The sequence below is a fragment of the Oratosquilla oratoria genome, chromosome 15 (assembly GCF_046742065.1).
Source record: "Oratosquilla oratoria isolate Oo_2021 chromosome 15, ASM4674206v1, whole genome shotgun sequence".
NCBI lineage: Eukaryota > Metazoa > Arthropoda > Malacostraca > Stomatopoda > Squillidae > Oratosquilla > Oratosquilla oratoria.
The window spans coordinates 7,041,153-7,066,152 of NC_134791.1; the positions used below are offsets into that span (position 1 = coordinate 7,041,153).

The window sequence follows — 25,000 nt, forward strand, 5'->3', positions numbered from 1 at the left end:
GCACTCTAATGGCACAATCGGAAGCGTGTCTGTTGGTCTCATAACCTCCTAGTTGCAGGTTTGAGTCCCGCACTCACTCCTCTCCGATTCTCAGTCAGTGATTGGGAATGACGTGCCCCCCCGAAAGTTCCCAAGGCGCATCATAGGGCAACGGTGACGGCTCCGGCCGCAGATACTCAGCGCCTCCTGGAGTAGGACCCTGACCTGTAGCGACGGAGAATTCGTGAAAGAAGATATTTTGTGATATACACTGCGTAGGAGTGAAGAAGCCACGCTCGGGAATGATCCTGTGATATGTGGTTAAGAGAAATGCATTTCTCTGATGAGAAAGGGGCTCCTGAGGATTTTTTTTTTTTTTTTTTTTTTTTTTAATGCCTGCAAGAACAAAGGCAGCCTTCTTAGGCCTCCCCCTTTTTTTTTTTTTTTTTTTTTTTTTTTTTTTTTTTTTTTTTTTTTTTTTTTTTTTTTTTTTTTTTTTTTTTTTTTTTTTTTTTTTTTTTTTGAAAAAGGTCTGCAAGAATGAAAGGCAGACTCTTAGGCAGACTCTTAGGTCTCCTTCAGGTGCGTCAATAAAAGTAAACACAGCGTTTCGCCCGTGAGAGAGACTCCACACTCGCTAACAAATGATACAGAGGGAGGAAAAAGCGTGAGAACCGTGAGATCTTCAATGTGTTACATATTTTCCCTTTGACGTGGCACCGTATGACGTGATATGACGCGGTATCACGTGATGTGATAGTATCACGTTACGCGATACAGTATCACGTAACGTGACACATCATATGACGTGATATTGCACCACGTGACGTGACAGTATCACGACGTGACATTATCACATGACGTGACACAGTATCACGTGATATGACGCAGTATCACGTTACGTAACAGTATCACATGACCCGATACAGTATCACGTAACGTGACCCATCACATGACGTGACATTGTATCACGTAACGAGACACTATCACACGATGTGGCACAGCACCACGTGACGTGACAGTATCACGTGATATGACATCACGATATGACACAGTATCACGTAAAGTGACAGTATCACGTGACGTGACAGCATCACGTGACGTGACACAGACCAACCAGTTTGACGTCAGTAATAGGTGATGTGGTTTAACGTCACAAACTAACTCTTATCGGGAGGCTAGGACGGTGCCCCTTACAGTGGACTTTATAGCGTGGAATTTAACGAACCATGCCCTTGGTTTAACTTCGCCGGTGCCAGGATTCGAACCCCCCCTTTCCCCCATAATTGGAGGCTAGGACGGTGCCCCTTACAGAGGACTTTGTAGCGTGGAATTTAATGAACTATGCCCTTGGTTCAACTTCGCCGATAGCAGGGTTCTAACCACCATCCCTTCGGCCTCCGCCGCAAATGACGACGCTCTAATCCGCTCGGCCAGCGGTTATAGATGCAGAAATCATTAATAGCAAATACTATCAGAGAACCCTTAGCGGGGCATAATATCATTTGAATCGTGATTCACAACTTGGGTTCGCCAAGTGTAGGCCGTGTGTAACTAATACTTTATCCTTTTACACTAATGTCTACAAGGCGGCGGATAACAATGATAGATTTAAGAAGGAAATTGGCAAGAATTGGTTTACCCATAGAGTGGTCAACGAATGGAACAGACTTAGTAACCATGTAGTTAGCGTCGGAACTATCGGTAGTTTTAAGAAAAGGTTAGACAACTTTAGGGATGGAGATGGCAAGTGGTAATTGACGTGGAACTGCTTAGTGTAGGCCTTATGGTCTCTTACATTCTCCTTTATTCTTATTTTCCTAGTTACGATGTTATATACCTCGACTTTAGCAAAGCGTTCGGCTAGGTGCCCCATCAGAGATAACTAAATAAAATCAAAGCCCATGGTATAGGAGGAAAAGCGTTTGAGTGGATTAAATCTTGGATCAGTGACAGAAAACAGTGGGTCACCATAAACGGTGTAAAATCCAAATGGAGGGAGTGTTACTAGTGGAGTTCCACAGGGCTCAGTGTTGGATTCCTTGTTCAGTACGTATACAAACGGCTTAGATAATGGGATTAATAATGATGTTAGTAAGCTTGCGGGTGACACTAAGATAGGATGACATGTTAGGTCGGAGGAAGTTGCTGCGGGACTGCAGGATCTTAATAAATTGTTTGCATAATCGGAGATGCGGTAAATTGACTTCAATATCGCAAAGTGCAGTGTGTTAAACGTGGGATTGAATTACCAAGCCAGCAGGTATAGCTTATATAACGCCATATTAAAGAAAATAGAATGTGAAAAGGACTTAGGAGTGCTAGTGAGTCCGGACGTCAAATCCAGGATACAGTGCATTAGTGCCAGGAATATAGGTAACAGGGCATTGTGTTCTGTTGTTAGAACGATTACAAAGGTACAGGTAATCATGAAACTCGACCTGGGGATAGTTAGACCCGTCCTTAACTATTCGGTACAGTTTTGCTCTCCGCCCTATAGAATCAGTACAGAGTAGAACGATCAAAATGATACAAGGGCTTAGAAATTTACCATACGAATACAGGTTTAGACACCTTAACTTTCTCTGTGAAGACGAAGAGCATGGGTGATGTAAGAGAGGTATTCAAGTGGATCAAGGTCTTTAACAAGGGTGATACAGGCAAGGTCATCAAATTAAGACAGCAGGGCAGGATTAGTAGTAATGGGTTTAGATTGGACAAATTTAGGTTTAAGAAGGAAATGGTCAAGAACTGGTTTACCCAGAGTTGTTAACAAATGGAATAGACTTGGTAGACATGTAGTTAGCGCTGAAATAGTTGATTATTTTAAGAGAATATTAAATAACTTTATGGACACGGATGATAGGTGGTATGGTACATGAAACTGCCTAGTGTAGGCCTTATGGTCTCCTGCAGTCTCCTCGATTCTTATGTTCTAATCACGTGACGTGAGATAATATTACGTGATGTGATACTATATCACGTCACGTCACGTGACACTCATGTACATTTACGTGTTTTGTTGACACCTATCTCAGATGGATCAGTCTATCAATTTATTACGTCATTGCATTAAACGCATTATTCCTCTGACCTTGCGCGAGTGAAACGTCACCCACAGTGACGTAGTTACGTCACACACAGTGACGTGGCAGCTACGTCACTTACGTCACACTTTTGTTACGTCACACTTTTGTTAACTCTTTACATGTTCGTCGCATTGGACATATTGTTCCTTTGATCGGACACAAACAAAAATGATATTTTGTGTTTCTGGCGAGAGGATATTGTCTATTGAGCAAATAAGATACAGTATTATGAGATGATATTGGATCAGTTCTTCTGTATTGTATATGTTCTATATTCTATATGTTTTATGTTGTATATATGTAACATATATGCGCTATATCATTTATTCATGTTATGTGTTAAATATGCTATATGTGTTATCTATATTGTGTATTAGGTATGTTATTTGTTCTATATTCTATGATATATGTTGTATATGTTTTCCATATATTTGCTATATGTGTTATTGATGTTATGTGTTACTTATGCTATATGTGTTATCTATGTTGTGTATTATATATGTTATGTGTTCTATATTCTATGATATATGTTTTATGTTGTGTTATACAATATATATGTTATGCGTTGTATATTTGATGTGTGTGCTGTTCTCTGTGTTATGTTATAAGTTAGATGTTATACTGTATATTACATATGTTTTATGTTATATTTTATATATTCTATGTGCTATATTATGTGTTACGTGTTATATCTTATATAACTTAGGTCATCTGGTGCAAGTATCAAAGTGAAGTGATGAACACGTGTATATGTTCTTTATGTGAAGATTTAATATGTGTGTACAACACGGGCTATGTTGCTATTTATGTAAACGACAAGGCCAGTAATTCCTGTTATAGGATGAAAATTTCTGGGCAAAAGGTCGGGGATCAAATGTTAATGAATTATATACCTACGATAACTAGTTAAAAACATAGACGGTCTTTTAGTCCATAACAAGGCTGTGTACAAAAAAAAAAAAAAATACTGCCCTCGCAAAAAAAAACAAAGATAAGGCATTAATGGACCATGTAGTGGTATCCAGCAAGAGAACAGAAAGAGTTCTGGATTTCCATGTTCTCAGGGAGAGAGTGGGGGAATATCAGGTAATTTTTTGGTGGTAGGTAAGTTGAGAGTGTAGGATACGTGGAGAAAGAGGAAAGAGAGAAAAAAAAGAGAAGGAAAAGTTCGAATAACTGATGATTTGGTTTGATTGTATGTCTTACATTAGGACTAGTTGACAATCTTTGATTACGTCAAATGAACGTAGACTGTGGAAAAAAAGAAGAAAAAAATGGTAAGTCTGGGAATACCATTACCATTACCATCACCTTTATCATGATTCATCAAAAATTAATAAAAAAAAAAAAAAAAAAAAACAGGCCACCATTTGCGCGCTAGGAATCCATTAAAAAAAAAAAAAAAAAAAAAAACATTACAAGACAAAAATAAATGAGAGAAGCTTCCAGATACCAACTAGTGTTGCGGACGACCGAGTCACGTCCCAGACCTCTTCAAGAGACACAACGTGTCACTCTTCAGAGAACATGAAGATATCATTATAATCGTGCATTGCGATATCTTACACGGACCTTTAGATCAGATTCTTTTTATACATTTTGTAGCTTGGGATTATTATTATTTATTATCATTATATATTTATTGATTTATTTTGTTATTATTATTATTATTATTATTATTATTATTATTATTATTATTATTTTTATTTTTTTTTATTTTTTTTTTTTTACATTTTTCGTAGCTTGGGAAGGGGGGCCGGTGGAATAGGGAAGTGTCCCCATGGCTAGTCAAGAGTCGTTACTCCAACTCTCGTGGGCGGGGAGTTGTGTGTGTGCGTGTACGGTCATAGGTCGGTCATATATGAGCTCTGAGCTCTCTTCCGGGAGTGAAATAGCTGTCGATCAGGAGTTCAACACGTGATCCAAGACCATGGTGAATCACACACATACACACACACACACACACACACACACACACACACACACACACGCACACACACGCACACACACACACACACACACAAAATATGTACATATACACAAGCGCACATATGATATATAAGCTGCTTAGGTCCAAACGAAGGGACTGAAGGAAAGGATATATGTATATCCAAAGGCTTTATTACAGGCCATTTCACGTGTGAAATAAAAAAGATTCCTGTCTCTATGTTCATTAGCTTCGTTCATTTTTGACTGTATAATCGGGGGAACCACAATGACATGTTCTATTATTGGTCAGTTGCAAGTAAAATAAGGGGAAATCGTGTTCCTGCGAAATTTTTACACCGCGATTTTTCTTCGTCGCGAAATGTCACAGCGAATATTTGTCATCGCAAATTTTTTTTAACGTGAAATTTTGTATCATTTATTGTTCAGTATGCATTAATCTGTTATCAGTCATCATGCATATATCTATCGACCCATATATATATATATATATATATATATATATATATATATATATATATATATATATATAATATGTATGTATGTGTGTGTGTGAGATTCACCGTGGTCTTGGATCACGTGTTGGACTCGTGATCGACAGCTATTTCCCTCCCTGAAGAGAACTCAGAGCTCATATATGACCGATCTATGGGTAATACTGTGACCTTAAACACACATACACACACACGCTCACACACACACACACACACACACACACACACACACACACACACACACGCACATACACACACACACGCACATACACACACACGCACATATACACAACTCCCCGCCCACGAGAGTTGGAGTAACAACCCGCACTGCAGCGATACTGAAATTATTTCGGGCCTGGACGGGATTCGAACCCGGCCCGCCACAGTGGCAGCCGGGAACTCTACCACTGCGCCACGAGTCGTGTGTGTGTGTGTGTGTGTGTGTGTGTGTGTAGTTTGATTTTTCATTTAATATGTATCAGTGTGATTATAGTTTTTATTATTTACTCGTTTATTTGTTTATCTATACAATCAATTTATCTATTTATCATATTGTTCTATGATTGAGGGTCATTTGAAAACTCGGCGATTTAGGTTAAGATAGGTCAGATTAGTTTATCAGAGATTAAGCCTGAACGGAAACGGAAGGAAATTAATCCCAAGATTGCATGAAAAGGGAACTGGCAGGCAAAGTGGGAAGGGATTAATTCGGATTGATTAAGTCTGGAGAAAGCAACTGATTGCTTGAGATAATAATCCGGTGATTTCTTGGTCATTGCTCTACCGCAGGATTATTTAATTGAAAAGTTTGTGAAGAAAAAAATCTTTAAATATTGCGTGTTTTTTTTTTACGAGTTTTATTTTTATTTTTCGTTTTTGTTTTTCATTTTTCGTTTGTTGTATAATTTTATTTACTCTTTAAGTAGATATCGCGGTTTTTTTTCTACGATAGTTTTATTTTTATTTTTCGTTTTTATTTTTTTTTTTTTATTTTGTTGTATAATGTTACTAAATCTTCCTATTACTTATTCTTTTTTTCTTTTATCATTATTTCTTTTTCTATTGGTGCTTTTTATCTTCTGCCTCTCTCTCTATCATCTTTTTTTGTCTGACTTGATCAGTCTTAGCAGGATTATTTTGTTCACTGTCTCAGAAAAAAAAAAATCGAAGAGCTATTGTTTTGTCCTTATTTGATTTATTTTCACAAATTGTTCTCCACTTTGGAAGGAAGGAAGGAGAGGGCACATAATGGATTATATTATCGACGATTGAGTTCTACTAAGAATAAATAGATTAGTCAACAAATAGACAAGTTAAATGAATAGATGAACAGCTCACTACACAAAGGGCAGAATTGTAGATGGAATTGATCTATTGTTCTGTATTTACTGAAAAGCAAAATCAAATGTACTGCAAACTGGCTGGAAGGTAAATTCAAACCAGAAATCGGACATCATGGATATGGTCTTCAGAGTCCAGCGCCAGAGACCTTTCCGGTTATCCCAGAAGAGAGAACAAGAGGTCTGGAAAAAAAAAGAAGCTTCCGGTAGCTTGAACTAAATTTAGCAGGAATTCGAATATCATGTACAGCTCCCGAAGAGGGACACTGGGCCCTCTCCCCCCTCCTCCCTCCTCCCCTTCCCCCTCCTCCCTCCTCCCCTTTCCGGGTCCTCCAGGAGAGGGGAGGAGAAGAGGGAGAAGAGACAAGGAGAGCGATGGAAAATAATACAACAAACAGGCAAAGGTAATGCGCCTTCAAGAAAAAGTTCTTGTATTCAAATGCGCCTTCAGGAGTAGGTTCTTGGACTCAAGGGCGCCTACAGGAGTAAGTTCTTGGACTCAAAGGTGCCTTCAGGAGTGAGTTCTTGCACTTAGAGGCACCTTTATGAATAAGTTCTTGAAATCAAAGGCGCTTTCGAGAGTAAGTTCTTGGACTTGAAAACGTCTTCAAGAGTAAGTTCTTGGTCTCAAAGGCGCTTTCGAGAGTAAGTTCTTGTACACAAATGCGCCTTCAGGAGTAAGTTCTTGAACTCAAAGGCTACTTCAAGAAAAAATTCTTGTACTCAAAGGCGCCTTCAGGAGTAAGTTATTGGACTCAAATGCGCCTTCAAGAGTAAGATTTTGTACTCAAATGCGCCTACAAGAAAAAGTTCTTAGACTCAAATGCGCCTTCAGGAGTAAGTTCTTGTACTCAAATGCGCCCTCAGGAGTAAGTTTTTGTACTCAAATGCGCCTACAAGAAAAAGTTCTTAGACTCAAATGCGCCTTCAGGAGTAAGTTCTTGTACTCAAATGCGCCTTCAGGAGTAAGTTCTTGTACTTGAAAACGCTTTCAAAAGTTCTTGTACTCAAACATGCCTTCAAGAGTAAATTCATGAACTTGAAAACGCCTTCAAGAATAAGTTCTTGTACTCAAAGACGCCTTCAAGAGTAAGTTCTTGGAGTCAAAGGAGCTTTCGAGAGTGACTAGGCCAAGAGATGGCTAATGAGGACCTGTTTACAAAGAATTTTTTTTCCAAGGCCGCTGTGTCCATATTAGGGAAGGAGCTGACTGAAGGGGGGGGGAGGAGCTATCTGAAGGAGGGGAGGTTATGGGGAGAGGGTGTTTAGTTTGTGGAGACCCTGGTGGGGGGGATGGGGGGAGTTCTGGAGATGGAGCGTCTGGTGAAGAATTAATTAGGGGAGAAAACCCCCCCCCCCATTTACCTTACCCCCTCATTTCCGGTAAATGGAGCAAGACACTCAGGAGGGTGCGTGGTATAGGAGCATTTAGGGAGCGGAGGAGGGAAGAGAAGATGAAAGGAGGAAGAAGGAGAGGGTGGAAGGAGGGGGAGAGAGGGAGGATTGGAGGAAAATAGGATTTTTTTTTTTTTTTTTTATACTCTTGTGGGCCCCGATCGAGCATATTTCATCCTTCCCAGCAGATGCGCCCCATTGCCCCCTCCGCTTCCTATAGCTACTTTTTTCTCTGTTCCATCCTTTCTACTACACTTGTATCCCCCCCTCTGCCATCTTTATTTAATTTACCTTCGTCCATTCTCCCTATCTTTTACTCTCTCTCCTCTCATTCAACCTATCTCTTTTTTCTTTTCCTCTTTTTTTTTTTGCCTTTTTCCGTTTTATCTATCCATACCTCTTGTCTCTTTTTTTATTTTTTATTTTTTTATTTTTTTTATCTTTGCGTACCTCTTGTCCCTTTTTTCTTTTCTTTTTTCTTCTTTTTCTCTTTTTCTCTTTTTCACCTTTTCCATACTTTTTTCTTTGCATTCTTTTTGTGTCTTTTTTATTTTCTTTTTCTCTTTTTCACCATTCTTTTTCATATTTTTCACTTTTTAAATTTCTTTTTTCTCTTTTTCTCCTTTCTTTTTCCTCTTTGTCCTTTTTTCCGTACTTTTTGTCATTCCTCTTGTCTCTTTTTTTCTTCTATTTTTCTCATTTTTTCTTTTTCTATTTTTCTCTTTTTCTCCATTCTTTTCCTCTTTTTCACTGTTTGTTTATTTATTCTCTCCTTTTTTTCATATTTTCAATTTTTTTTTTACCATTTTTTCATTCATCTTTTCTATTTTTCTCCCATTCTCATTTTCTCGTCTTTCTCCTCTCTTCTCTCCTTTCCCTCTTCCCTCTTCCCCTCTTCTCTCCTCTCCCCTCTCTTCTTTCCCCTCCTCTCTCCTTCCCCTCTCTTCTTTCCCCTCCTCTCTCCCCTTTCCTCTCCTATCGCTTCTCCCCTCTCCCTTTTCCTCTCCCCTCTTTTTTCTCTCCTTTTCTCTCTCCCCTCTCTCCCCTCTACTCTCTCTTCCTCTCCCACTCCCATACCCTCTCTTCTCCCCTCTTTTCCTCTCCCCTCTCCCCTCTTCCCCCTTTCCTTTTTTCTCCCCCTCATTCTCCCGTCTCCCCTCCATCCTCTCCTTCCTCCCATCATTACACTATCCCCCTTCCCCCTTTCTCCCTTCCACTCTTCCCCCCTCTCCCTCCATTTCCTTTATATTTCAAGTTGGCAATGCGTTTAGCTCTGTATCATAGCTTGGCCACATTCCAGACATACGTACACACACATACACACACGTATACACGCACACACACGTACACACACACACACACACACACACACACACACACACACACACACACACACACACACACACACACACACACACACACACACGCACGCTCGTGCGCGCACACATACACATACACACACACGCGCGCACGCACGCACACACAAATATACACACACGCACATAAATACACACACGCACAAACATACACATACTCGCACACACAAACACACACACACACACACACACTCTCGCGTGCGCACACAAATATACACACACACACATAAATACACACATACGCACGGCTCGATGGTGTTATGGTACCACACTTGACCGCAAACTCATCGATCCGAATTCGAGTCCCGCCCGGAACTGAACATTCCAGCAATGCTGCACTGTGAGCTGGCATTCCAACTCTGGTGGGCAAGGAATTGTGTGTGTATGTGTGTGTGTGTGTGTGTGTGTGTGTGTGTGTGTGCGTGTGTGTGTGTGCGTGTGTGTGTGTGTGTGTGCGCGCGCGTGTGTGTGTGTGTGTGCGTGTGTGTGTGTGTGTGTAAATGCGTGTGTGTGTGTGTGTGAGTAAATGGGTGTGTGTGTGTACGTGCGTGTGTGTGTTTATGCATGTTTATGTGTGTGTGTGTGTGTGTGTGTGTGTGTGTGTGTGTGTGTAAATGTGCGTGTGTGTGTGTGTGTGTGTGTGTGTGTGTTTATGTATGTCTATGTGTGTGTGCATGTGTACGTGTGTGTATGTGTAAAGGCGTGTGTGTGTATGTGTGTTTGTACGTTTGTGTGCGTGTGTGGAAAGCCACAACATTACCCATTGATCGGGCCATATAATAACTCTGAGGTCTCATCCGGAAATGTAATATCTGACGATCACGAGTCCAACCCGCGATCCAAGACATTGGTGAATCACACACACACACACACACACACACACACACACACACACACACACACACACACACACACACACACACACACACACACACACACACACACACCTCTTGACATCTCGTGGGGTAGGGAGGGGGAGTTTTCTAGGTTTCTTTATTTATTGAAAAGTTTGATCTGACAAAAGCACAGAAGCGGAGACCATCTTGGAACAATTTTGGAGGTCGCTCGGGACGAAGCCATCGAGGTCTTCCGCTTCTGTCGCCCTCGTGGACATTATTATTATTGTTTTCTTCTTTTTAGCTTTATTATCACTGATACCTTTTTTCGTTTTTTTTTTCCTTTTTTTTATTTGTTGGTTTTTGTTTTATGTAGTTATATGTTTTCTATCTGTTCATTGCTTATGTATTTGTTTATTCTTTTTGTTTATATTTTTATTTTCATTTGTTATATATATATATATATATATATATATGTATATATATATGTATATATATACAAATATATATATATACAATATATATATGTATATATATATATATACATATATATATGATATATATATATATATATATATGTATATATACATATATATAATATATATATATATATATATATGTATATATATATATATATATACTTTTTGGTCTATATGATATGTGGTTATTTAATTTTTTATAATTTTTGTTGAGAAGTTTGATATAAAACTGGGTAGGACGGGTTGCATAAATTAGGTTAATTGGGTTAGGTTAGGTGAGTTAAATTGGGTTAGATTAGATGGGTTTAGTTGGGTGGGTTAGGTTAAATGAGTTGGGTTAATTAGTAAGGTTAAGTAAACAGAAACAAATCGAAATAACATGGAACAAAATGAAAGATAATTGAAAACGATAAAAATAGAATCAAATACGAAAAGATTTAAGATGTAATAGAATAAGATATGAAATAAGATATTATCGTAAAACATTAAATGGAGGAAAATGATATACGGTAATACATAAGATATTATAAGATAAGAAATAATATATTATCGAACGATAATTAAATGAAAATTATGCGATAAGAGACATGGTATTGTAGAATAATAGATAAACTGTTATCGTGAGGTAACAAATAAATGAAAATGGTAATGAAGACTAGAATTAAATCGAAGAAAATAAGCTATAACAAAATAAAACAACGAAACAAAACTAGACAAATAAAAAACAAAATAAAATGAAACATACTAAAAAAAAAAAAAACGAAACAAAACAAAACAAAAATAAAAAACCAAATAAAATGAAACATACTAAAAGAAAGCAATCCAAAACAAAATTAAAAGAAAACAGGATAAAAAAAAATCCCTCTACCTCTGGCAATTTCTCAGAAAACTCGAAATTGGTCCTTTGGCAACCGAGGACATTTTTTTTTAGTTGTGGGGGGTGGGGTGGGGGGTGAAATCAAAATTTCTGCAAGATTGAGAATGTGATTGGATGCAGGAACGCGCGCGACACGCAAGGGCAGAAGATGGAGTAAAGGAAATGATAGAAATTGAAAATAGAAGAGAGAGAATAAAAAAAAGGAAATAGATTTATTTGAAAAGAAAATGTATAACAAGCTGTCTGATACAGGTGGTAATAGGCTCACGCCAGGAGACACCTAGCTGCTCCCGTCACCTTTGCTCCATGCGCTAGAACTGTTTTGGAAAATATCAGTTAGACTAGATTTGAATATAAACATCAAAGGTCAAAGAACTCGCTAGAAAAGTCTAGGAAAGTTCATGTTTGAAATTAATCCTCCTAGAAAGGTTTCTAAAGGATGCTCTCCGTGATCTGAATAAAATCACCTAACGACAGCTAGAATACATTCGCACATAGACAACAATGGTTAAGACACTCTAGAAGACTCTAGGAAGGTCTGTGAAGGACCTAAGGTCCGTCTAGTAAGGTTCCTGAGTCTGTTGGCGCCGCGTGATCTGAATAAAAATCACGTAGCAACAGCTAGAATAGATTCGCACATAGACAACAAAGGTTAAGACACTCTAGGAGGCTCTAGTAAGGCCTGTAAAGGACCTAAGGCCCGTCTAGTAAGGTTCCCGAGTCTGTTGGCGCCGCTTGATGTGAATAAAAATAACGTAGCAACATCTAGAATAGATTAGCACATAGACAACAAAGGTTAAGATACTCTAGGAGGCTCTAGTAAGGCCTGTAAAGGACCTAAGGCCCGTCTAGTAAGGTTCCCGAGTCTGTTGGCGCTCCGTGGTGTGTCGTGAGGAGGACTCGAACTCTTGGAGAAGTTTGCAACTTTGCTCTTGGTCAACAGAGAATCGTGGGAAGCGAAATAATGGAAGACAAATACGAGTTCTTCTGTCAGGAGATGCGATTCCAGAGTGGATGGATGACTGGGGGAATGGATGAATGGATGGCGGTCAATTGTGTCATCCTCTCAATCTTCGGTCTCTCTTTCTCTGTCACTCTCTCTGTCTCTCTCTCAATATATATATATATATATATATATATATATATATATATATATCGAATAAAGAAGCACAATGTTGTGAAAGTTGAGATTAGGTCACAACATATATATATATATATATATATATATATATATATATATATATATCGTTTGACTGGAAATAGACTACACGACGCCGTTGGCCAAACAAAGAAAGCTCACCGACATCGTGGTTGCTCTTATGGACTGTAATTCACCATCGCTTCTATCCTAGAAGGGAGAGGAGGAGACTACGAGTCCAATGGATTAGATTGAAAGTAAATTGTTGCTTGGGGGATCCATGACGTTAACACTATTGCGCATTGCAGAGCCGAATGTTGCAACATTGAAGAGACATGCGCGTCCAACAGTTCAGGAAATGTTGCAGTATTCCACGCGGATATCATTGCAACATGGAAGGAACGGATTCCTAGGAGGTTATAGAATATATGTAGCACCCTTGCTATATTAAGAAAATAATGTTTTGCAACATTGTTAACATTCTCTTTCCAACTTGTAACATGTCTGGAATGCAACATAAATAGACCGTATTCCTCCTTGCAACATCAGCATGTTTGACTTGCAACATTCGCATGTTTGACTTGCAACATTAAGAAAACACATTCCTCATGCAACATTGCTTGACTGTTCCTCATGTTGCACTTCAACTACGAAACGTTTGCAATATTGCAGGGGAAAATTCCTTTCGGAACGACGCAAGAATAGATCCTTGTTGCAAAAATCGCCCTTGCAATTTAGTAATTGTTATTGTGCCGTTTTAAGGATGCCACTTGGGATTCCTGCAGGAATGTGGTTGATGTTGCAAAATTTTATTTGAAAAAAATTCCTTAACACTGAGGGACTATTTATCTTTGTAATATATTGTTAATGCCGTTGATGTTGAAAGAATGTTGCAAGACTATTTTCAAGTATGTCTTTCAAAACTTTTCGATTTTTTTCCAAAATAATTAAAAAAATTCAATTTTTTTCAAAATTTTCAAAATGTTAAAAAATGTCTTTAAAAGAAACACTGATATACTGGAACTGTCTTGCAACATTGTGAATGCCTTTAATGAACAAGAATGTCATTCCTTGCAACATTCTAGAAAAAATAAGTTCATCTGACAGCATTACAACAACACCGCTCGTAATACATTGAACTTGTAATCCCAATGCAATAATCGATACAGTTCTGCAATTTATCCTCTTAAATGCAACATTCCAAGAATGCGTCCTTGTGCATCTAATGCGTCTAATTCAATGTGTCTAACAACATATTTTTTTCTATTTTTTTTTATCCATTTCTTATATAAAGGCTCATAGTAAACAATCATATGCAGGAATAAATAGATAAACGATTAGAATAAGTAAATGAAGAAACAGACGAATAATTGAGTAAGAAAACAAATAAAAGGTGAACGAAACAAAGAAATAAATGAAAGATTAAATTATTTAATAAACAAGTAAATACTTAAGGAAATAAATGAAAGATTAAATTATTTAATAAAAGTAAATACTTAAGGAAATAAATGAAAGATTAAATTATTTAATAAACAAGTAAATACTTAAGGAAATAAATGAAAGATTAAATTATTTAATAAACAAGTAAATACTTAAGGAAATAAATGAAAGATTAAATTATTTAATAAACAAGTAAATACTTAAGGAAATAAATGAAAGATTAAATTATTTAATAAACAAGTAAATACTTAAGGAAATAAATGAAAGATTAAGTTATTTAATAAACAAGTAAATACTTAAAGAAATAAATGAAAGATTAAAATATTTAATAAACAAGTAAATACTTAAGGAAATGAATGAGAGATTAAATTATTTAATAAACAAGTAAATACTTAAGGAAATAAATGAAAGATTAAATTATTTAATAAACAAGTAAATACTTAAGGAAATAAATGAAAGATTAAATTATTTGATAAACAAGTAAATACTTAAGGAAATAAATGAAAGATTAAATTATTTAATAAACAAGTAAATACTTAAGGAAATAAATGAAAGATTAAATTATTTAATAAACAAGTAAATACTTAAGGAAATGAATGAAAGATTAAATTATTTAATAAACAAGTAAATACTTAAGGAAATAAATGAAAGATTAAATTATTTAATAAACAAGTAAATACTTAAGGAAATGAATGAAAGATTAAATTATTTAATAAACAAGTAAACACTTAAGGAAATAAATAAACAGACCCATTAAGTCTTCCATTTATTCTCTTGATGGATCAACAGGCTGAGCAGGACTTCATCCATTATCTATTGTATTCCCAAGAATACATTACCCCGTCCATCACTACAATAGGTACACTTATTCTTCGGGGAGCTAAGGTTATTGTATCATCTACAGATGTGCCACGGAGGTGATTAAAATCGCCTGGCGACAGATATAATGAAAGAGGGAACGTACCAACTGGTAGGGAAGATGCTTAAATTTCTCTCTCTCTCTATCTCTTTCTCGCTCCTCTCTCTCTCTCTCTCTCTCTCTCTCTCTCTCTCTCTCTCTCTCTCTATCTCTTTCTCGCTCCTCTCTCTCTCTCTCTCTCTCTCTCTCTCTCTCTCTCTCTCTCTCTCTCTCTCTCTCTCTCTCTCTCTCTCTCTCCCTCCCCCACTCTCTCTCTTTCTCTCTCTCTCTTTCTCTCTCTCTCTTTCTCTCGCTTTCACTCTGTCTCTTTTTTTCCTTCTCTCTCTCTCTCTCTCTCTCTCTCTCTCTCTCTCTCTCTCTCTCTCTCTCTCTCTCTCTCTCTCTCTCTCTCTCCTTTTTCTTCATCACTGCTGAAACGACATGATTGATCCCTGACGACGTCACTGATCACTGATGACGTCAAGGGTCATCGATGACGTCACGGGTCATTGATAACATCAGCAACGATGGGGAAAATTGCGAATTGGCTATTATTATCTCTCAGGACAAAATGAGATAACTCGGCGCTTTCTCTCGCGGGGAAATTGTCTTCATTTCTCTTCTGGAGAATTAAGGTTGTGTAGAAGATTAAGCTTATTTATCAAAGAGCGCGTGGAGGCTGTTATTGGTGGACGTCGGAGAGGAATGGCTCCCCCAATTACATTATCCAAAACTCGAACAACGGTGGTGATTGTCTATATGGATAGAAGCGATGGTACACTCTCGTCCAAAACACAGAGCAATTCATAGACGCAACATGTTGCATTGCAACTACTAGGGCAACATATTGCAATACAACTAATAGGCGCAACACGTTGCAGTGCAACAATTTGGCGCGAAATGTTGCAAAGAAACTACTCTGCGCAACATTTTATAGTGCAACTCAGTCACACCATGTTGCAGTGCAACTCATAGTCTCATATTGCAGTGCGACTCATAGTCGCAAAATGTTGCAGCGCAACTCATAGTTGCAACATGTTGCCGTCACACTCATAGTTGCAACATGTTGTATTGACACTCATAGTCATATGTTGAAGTGCAATTCATAGTCACATGCTGCAATGCAACTCATAATCACATGTTGCAGTGCAACTTATGGTCATAACATGTTGCAGTGCAACTCAGTCACATGTTGCAGTGCAACTTATAGTCGCATGTTGCAGTGCGACTCAGTCACGTGTTGCAATGTAGCTCAGTCACAACATATTTGCAATGCAACTCATAATCACAACACATTCCAATGCAACCCATAATCACAACATGCTCCAGTTACACTAAAACTTGCAACATGTTGCAGTGCAACACCTTAACGCAACTGGTAAATGCCAAGAACACAGCACGGTCCACTCTATCGGGGTTGCAAACCTACATGCTAACGGGGCCCGTGATTTATATGCAGGACATTGCAGCGATTTGATCCAAATGTAATTGTGAGCGAAACAACAAGAGGCTCACGCAAGGCGCCCCGTGTTGCAATGGCCGGCCGGGCGAGCAACAACAGAGCAAAGCGCAACGGTGCGTGTGTGCGATCCGCCATATTAGGGGACCACGCGCTTGGCTCGTGATTAACAGCTGATGTCTCGTCGGATGAGAGCTTAGGTCTCTGGGCATTTGTGTGTGTGTGTGTGTGTGTGTGTGTGTGTGTGTGTGTGTGTGTGTGTGTGTGTGTGTGTGTGTGATCTGCCATATTAGGTGATCACGAGCTTGGTTGGTGATTAGCAGGAGTTGCCTTACCGGATAAGAGCTTAGATCCCTGGGCATGCGTGAGTGATTCATAGTAATGGATCACGCGCTTGGCTCGTGATTAGCCGGTGCTGCCTCACCGGATAAGAGCTTAGATCTCTGGGCATGCGTGTGCGGTTCATCATATTAATAGATCACGTGCTTGACACGTGATTAGCAGGTGTTGCCCTACCAGACGAGAGTTCAGATAGCTTGTGCTATTCCTAATAGTCCCAGACTACATGCTTGACACGTGATCGGCAGTTGTTACACTATCGGATGAGAGCTCAGATAGATATCTGGGTATGTGTGTGGGATTTAACATAGTGCCGTATCACGTGCATGACTCATGGCTGACTGACAGGTGTATTTCGGATGAGAGCCAGTATAGTTCGTTCTCTGTGTTATGATGAACACGCCATACAAACAAACCATTGCTCCAAGGGGAAAGTAACGGCTTTACGTATGTGAGTGGAAGCTTTCATGCGCCGAGTGGGGCGCGAACTCGGTGACCTCAGCGTGGCAACCTGTGACGCTAACCACTACACTAAGAATCCGTGGGTGTGTGGGTGTTGTGCGTGTGCGTGTGTGTGTGTGTGTGTGTGTATGTGTATGTGCGCGCGCAACCCCACGTATATACAAGGCTTACACATAATACACAGCACACCAGGCAAATGTATAATAAACGAAAATACAGTACAACACCCCCAGGACTTTTGTACAACACAACACGAATACATCACCCGGACATAACACACGCAAATCCAACAGGCCTTTCCGTACTCCCAGACACTATGCATGGCGTACACGAGCTTGCTTGTCTTGCGAAGTTCGTGGTTCCTGAGGTCTCTAGTGGATTCTCCACCCGCCGATTACATTTGTGTACCATCCCGCTCACTCCAATATAAAGTGCGGCTCAGTGTATTACTCGTGCTGTATCCGTGGGTGGGTGGGAAGAGAGAGAGAGAGAGAGAGAAAGAGACAGGGGGAGAGGAAGAGATAGAGAGAGAGAGAGAGAGTGCGTGTGTGTGTTTGTCTGTGAGTGCATGCCTGTCTGCCTATCTACCTACATACATACATGCATACAGTACATACATACATACATACATACATACCAGCCTTTATACCTACATACATACATACCAACATACATACATACATACACAGGATTACAAAGGCGGAGCATGCCGACAGGAGACCTTTTGATCCATATCTAGGTCGGATGCGAAAAAAAAATCATATTAATAATAAAATAATAAATAAAAACTATGATAATGTAAATAACAAATAAAATACATAAATAAATGCATAGGTATAGTTAAATAATAAACAAACAGGTAAATAGTAAATAATAATAAATTGACATATAACTAATAATAAATGAAAATCAGACAGAAAATGATAAAACAAAAACAAATAATATAAGATAGATTAAAATCCTTACAGCATCTTACTTAGGTATTTATCTAAATGATTCTTAAAGCTTCGAACTGAACTACATTGCACTACCTGTGCATACATACATACATACACACATACAAACACACATACATACATACGCACATACATGCATACATACATACATACACTCATACATACCAACCTATCTATCTACCTATCTATATACCGACTATCAACCTACCCACATACATACACACATATCAACCTACCTACCTATCTATTTACTATCAACCCACCCACCTACCCACATACATGCACACATACCAACATACTTACCTTACTACCTACCTACTTACTTAACTACCTTCCTATCTACCTACCTATTTACCTATCTACCTATCTATATACCAACTATCAACCCACCCACCTATTCACATACATACATACCAACCTACCTACCTACCTATCTATATACCAACTATCAACCCACCCACCTACCCACATACATGCACACATACCTACCTACCTACCTACCTACTTGCCTGTCTACCTATCTATATACCAACTATCAACCCACCCACCTACCCACATACATGCATACATACCAACCTACCTACCTATCTACCTATCTATATACAAAACCACCCACCTACCCACATACATACATATCAACCTACCTACCTATCTACCTATCTACCTACCTATATACCAACTATCAACCCACCCCTTCTCTGATATACATACCAACCTACCTACCTACCTACCTATCTATATACCAACTATCAACCCACCCACCTACCCACATACATGCACACATACCATCCTACCTACCTACCAACCTACCTATCTATATACCAACTATCAACCCACCCATCCACCCACCCATCCACCCATCCACTCCCCCACCTAACGTACCTGCTTGCCTGTTTGCCTGACTGCCTGAGCAACTGGAGTTTACAGTGGAAAGCGTAATATTGAGTGTCATTGTGTATTGGAATACGCACGGCCTTGCCTATGCTGGCCTTCACACACGCTCCTATGCTCCTGCCTGTCAGATCATCTCACGGCTCCATGGACATCAACAACGGAGCCCTGGAACATTGTATCATTCTTGACCAATTAGATTCCATGTTCCAGTCTCGTCATTTTTTTTTTTTTTTTTTTTTTTTTTTAATGAAAGAACACGAAAGGTTCCCGGGTCATGTGACACGTGGCTTGTTGTTGTCTGTGACCTCGTTTACAAGAAATTTCGTTTACGTCGGAAGATTAAAAATTAGATTTACTTGTCTTTTCCTATTATGGAGACTTGAGTCTTCCTTCGCCAGTGTGGGTCCTTTCTGATTGGGTCTCGTAGTCTGTGTGTCTGTTTAGATGCTGTAGATGGTCTCTGTCTCTGCATGCAATGGTCCCCCCCCTCTCTCTCTATCTCTCATTCTCTCTCCTCTTTGTCTCTCTCTTTTTCTCTCTCTTTCTCTCTCTTTCTCCCGTTTTCTCTCTCATTCTCTCTCCCTCATTCTTTCTTTGTCTCTCTCTTTCTCTATCTCTTTCTCTCATTCTCCCTCTCTCATTCTCTCTCTCAATGTCTTTCTCTCCCATTCTCTCTCTCTCATTCTTTATCTCTTTTTCTTTCTTTCTCTTTCTCTACTCTCTCTATGTAAGAGTGTGTATCTGTGTGTGTATGTGCGCGCGCGTTCATGCGGGCGAGTAGGAGATCGTGAGCGCAGATCGTGTCTGTGTCCGTGTGTCCTTGTGTCTTTGTCTGGGCGAGGCATAGATTACTGGAATAACGATCGTAATCAAGATATACAGTGCAAGTCCAGGTGTTGTAGAATATTGAGGCTTTGTATGACGTCACATCGCCCTATTCGGATACGAAGTCACAGAGAGTCTGAAGGATACGTGACATATTCAAAAAAAAAAAAAAAAAAAAAAAAAAAAAAAAATCTGGTATCAAATTTCAAAGTAGAAGCAGTATAGCTGCCATAAAAGTGTAATATTCATTTTCCTCTACGGACCAGAGGCACGAAGAAAAATAGAAAAATTTCCCCCTCCGCCCATGCCACTCCATGCTACTCCATCCTTCTCCTCCTCCTCCTCCTCCTCCTCCTCCTCCACCTCCTCCACTTTGTAGCCCTAAACGTTCTCGATTGCTGGAACGTTCATTGCATTATGCAAACAAATGGGAACGTTTGTTTTGGTTTGTCCCCGAGTTTGCAACTTCTCAGAAGCTCTTCTTAGAATTCTTGTTTTGTTTTGTTTTTCTTCTCTAGTATTACGATACTTGTTATAATAGATGACGGGCAAAATATATATTTCACATGCATATATACATACACATACACATGTATGTGTATAAATAATTATATATATATATATATACATATATATATGTATATATATATATATATAATATATATATATATATATATATATATATATATATATATACTCTGATGCTTTTACATTTCTTATTGTAAAAAGTTTTACCCTGCTGGATAGAATCGACTGTCGTGTGTGTGTATATGTATATGAATATACGTATGTAAGTATGCATTTATATACATATGTGTGTGTGTGTGCGTGTGTGTGTGTATGTGTATATGTATGCATGTATTTACATGTACTAACACTTGAGTATTATAAGTGGTTTGACTGTGTTGAATAAGATTTATCCGCGACAGATGTAATGAGTATCCAAGTTAAGCTTCCCACTCATCCGTGTGGTCTTGTTCTTCCTTCTTCAGGAAAAGGACAGCAAGAGGAACCTTCGACTTCGGAATGGTCTGGTGACGCAACATGCCTACAGCGTCACGGGGCTCGCCAGAGTCAGAAGCAAATTGGGAGAGACGCCCTTGGTCAGGTCAGTGTGGGGAACACCGCCCCCTTCCCCCCCTTTTTTTTTTTTTTTTTTTTTTTTTTTTTTTTTAATTTCTCAAATTTGTTATTTTCTCTTTTTCCGTTTCTGGCGCTGGTATTGTCCTGTTTAGATTTTTTTTTTTTTTTTTTTTTTTTTTTTTTTTTAAGTGTAGGACCCTAGATATGATCTCTATTTCGTTCTCATTTGATTTGCCTTTATTTGATTCAGTTTGTCTTGATATGTTCATCCATATTACCTTCGTTCTGTCTATAAAACTAGATTACAGTAAGAACTTACGAGATGATTTGTTTAAGATAAAAGAAATGTGCATTTTTATATCACGTTTTGAAATAGAAGGCGATTCCAGCTCTTTGAATGCTGTAAATATTCATAAATGTTTTAGTATTAATAATAATAATTCCTGCGACGAGTTTCATTGACTGGAATACCCGCGACCCCACGGTAACCGGAATCGATCCTTTGAACCTCTCACAGGTCTCTCTGGGAAGAAGCTTCGTAGGTGCAAATTAGCACGGGGAGGCGATCAGTCACCGGTTGTCTGATCAGAGACCGACTGTCAGCCCCTCAGGGTTGCGTTACCTGACGGATGAGACAGAGTTGACAGTTCTTTAAAATTTCAGAACTTTTAATTTTCCAGGACAACTTGAAATAGTTACTCATTATTGATCCATTTTGAAGGTAATTACTGAAGTAATGAACAAAGTAATTGTCAGAACAATTAGATGAATCACTGTCATGTTGGTTTCCTGTTGATGTTGTTAACTTTGATTGTTATTTTGGAAATATCAAAGTGATTCGGAAAATTGTATTCGAAGTAGGCTACGGTCTGGAATCAGTCTACGGGTCGTGTTTGCCACATTTCCATTCAACTACATACGCGCGCGCGGACACACACACATACACACACACACACACACACACACACACACACACACACACACACACACACACACACACACACACACACACACACACACACACACACACACACACACACACACACACACACACACACATACACAGGCACACACACACATACACACACACACACACATAAAGACACACACACACACACACACACACACACACACACACACACACACACACACACACACACACACACACACACACACACACACACACACACACACACACACACACACAAAGGCTAAAAATGCAATACATTAGATCCATAATAGCTTTAATCTAACCCCATTTTGTTACGTAAAACAAGATTACCTTCTCAGACGCCTCTTCTAGTTTAAAGTGAAGAGATCGAGGACGAATTGATTTGAATATTCGTATTCATATAAGATATTTGTCATGGTACACAAATATATGCAGTCATGTAAGGCAGGTCCATTGCCAAGGCAATTAAGGTACGATTATAGATAACAAATGACGAAGCAATAAAAAATCATTGGAAAAGGAAGGAAACAGAATGACCATTGAGCGAAGTATTTCCGAACGAACGAAAAAAAAAATAGTAACATGACGTTTTCAGAAAAAAACAAAAAATAAAAAAATACATATCCTTTGTTGTTGGAAGAAATACGAAAGAATTGTATATCGCGTTTGTAAATTTTACCGAATTCGGATAAAGTTCGGATAAGATCAGGATATTCATTCGAGGACTGTTTCAAAGAAAACGGATGTGGGACTTCAAGGAAAACGGATTTAGGGATGCGGGTTCCTTACATCCCTGATTAACTTTTAGTCCCTAATCATATTCCCCTTTCAGGGACCCCCCCCCTGAATTCCCTATTCTCTCCCTTCCCTGACCGTATAAAGCTTTGTGGTATCTTAGAAATTTTACTTATACCCCTACGGATCAGACCCACGTATAATTATTATTTTATCATTAGTGTCTAGTTTTCAGTGGTTAGTTTCCTCTCAAAATAGTATGCTGAGACCTTCTAGATTTGACTAATTGTTAATTCTACGTAGTATCCTCCGTAAATTTCGACTTTATGTACGCAAATCCATTTCATTCGAACAATATTGCATATATGGATAGAAGCACTAGTTAACAACAAAATACCAAAATAATAACCCAGGGAATGAATAAAATCACCTGGCGGCAGTCAGGATGGTAAAGCAATATCCGATAAGGAAATAACCAGCGTTTCTATCCATGCAGACGAAGGAGGGTCGTGAGAAATATGCATCTGTATTTGTTCAATGTGCACATGTGTCCTATTGTGTGTGTTTGTGTTTTTTTGTGTGTGTGTATGTGTGTGTGTCCTTTTTGTGTGTGTGTGTGTGTGTGTGTTTGTGTGCACGTGTGTCCTGTTGTGTGTGTATGTGTGTGTTTGTGTGTGTGTGTGTGTGTGTGTGAGAGAGAGAGAGAGAGAGAGAGAGAGAGAGAGACAGAGTGTGTGTTTGTGTGTGTGGATGTGAGAGACAGAGAGAGAGAGTGTGTTAGAGAAAGAGGGAGTGTATGTATGTGTGTTTCTTTATGTATTTATGTGTGTTTGTGTATGTGTGTGTTTACATGCGTGCGTTTTATATGTGCTTTTGCATATATGCGATTTATGTATGCATTAGCGTGCGTGTGTTTATACATGCGTTCTGTGTGCACGTGCGCGTTGTGTGTGTTCATGTACACCCTGGGTGTGTGCGTTCATGTGCGCGCTGTGTGTGTGTGCGTTCGTGAGTGTGTGCTTGTCTAAGTTATATACACGCGGGGTCTCAGTGAGAAAAACAAGAAACTGGAGCGGAGGAAGAAGAAGAAAAAAAAACCTTAGACACACAAACTACTGCAGAGGAATTTGAGTTTTTGAAAAGAAAACGGGGGGGAAGGTTCGAAGAAAACGGAAAATGGGCTCGGAAGGTTTCATGGGCTTAGTTGTCGGACGCTTTGGCCGGTCAAGCTTCGGTGTTCATAAGAAAAAAGAGAGAGAGAGAGAGAGAGAGAGAGAGCTCAAAATGACGGAGACAAAGTAAAAAAAAAGAAGAAAAGAGAGAGAGCGAGAGAGAGGAGAGCTCAAAATGACGGAGACAAAGTAAAAGAAAAAGAAAAAAAGAGAGAGAAAGAGAGAGCGAGAGAGAGCTCAAATTGACGAAGACGAATTAAAAGAAAAAGAGAGAAAGAAGAAGAAGAGAAAAAAGGTAATTCAATATTTAAAAGTCAAAAACAAAAAATCAAAGAAGAGAACAAAGAGAAAGAGAGAGAGAGAGAGAGAGAGATCAAAATGACGGAGACGAAGTAAAAGAAAAAGAGAGGAAGAAGAAAAAAGAGAAAGAATAAAATTCAGTATTTAAAAGTAAAAAATGAAAAATCAAAGGAAAACAAAGAGAGAGAGAGAGAGATCAAAATGACGAAAACAAAGTAAAAGAAAAAGAGAGGAAGAAGAAAAAGAAGAGAAAGTAGAAAATTCAATATTTAGAATTCAAAAATGAAAAACCAAAGAGAAACAAAGATTTCCAGAAGACTCGTTAACTGAAATATCAAGAAACATCAACATCAGCCACACTACTGAAAAATAGTGATAATGAAATAATGATAACAATGATAATAACGATAGCAATATCAATGACGATAATATTATTAATGATACTAATGACAATAATAATGATAATGATAAGTAATAATAATTATAATGATTATAATAATAATAATGATAATGATGATTAGTTGTAATAATGATA

The 25,000-nt window shown here is 38.6% G+C and overlaps 1 protein-coding gene across 1 annotated transcript in view; it reads left to right on the forward strand.

Annotated features, from left to right (window-relative positions):
• LOC143033057 (calpain-9-like) overlaps window positions 1-25,000 on the forward strand; it is a 460,946-nt gene that overhangs the window by 222,138 nt on the left and 213,808 nt on the right. Inside the window, exon 6 of the mRNA XM_076198255.1 lies at window positions 21,216-21,331. Coding sequence (XP_076054370.1) covers window positions 21,216-21,331 — 116 coding nt within the window. The remainder of the gene's footprint in view (window positions 1-21,215; window positions 21,332-25,000) is intronic.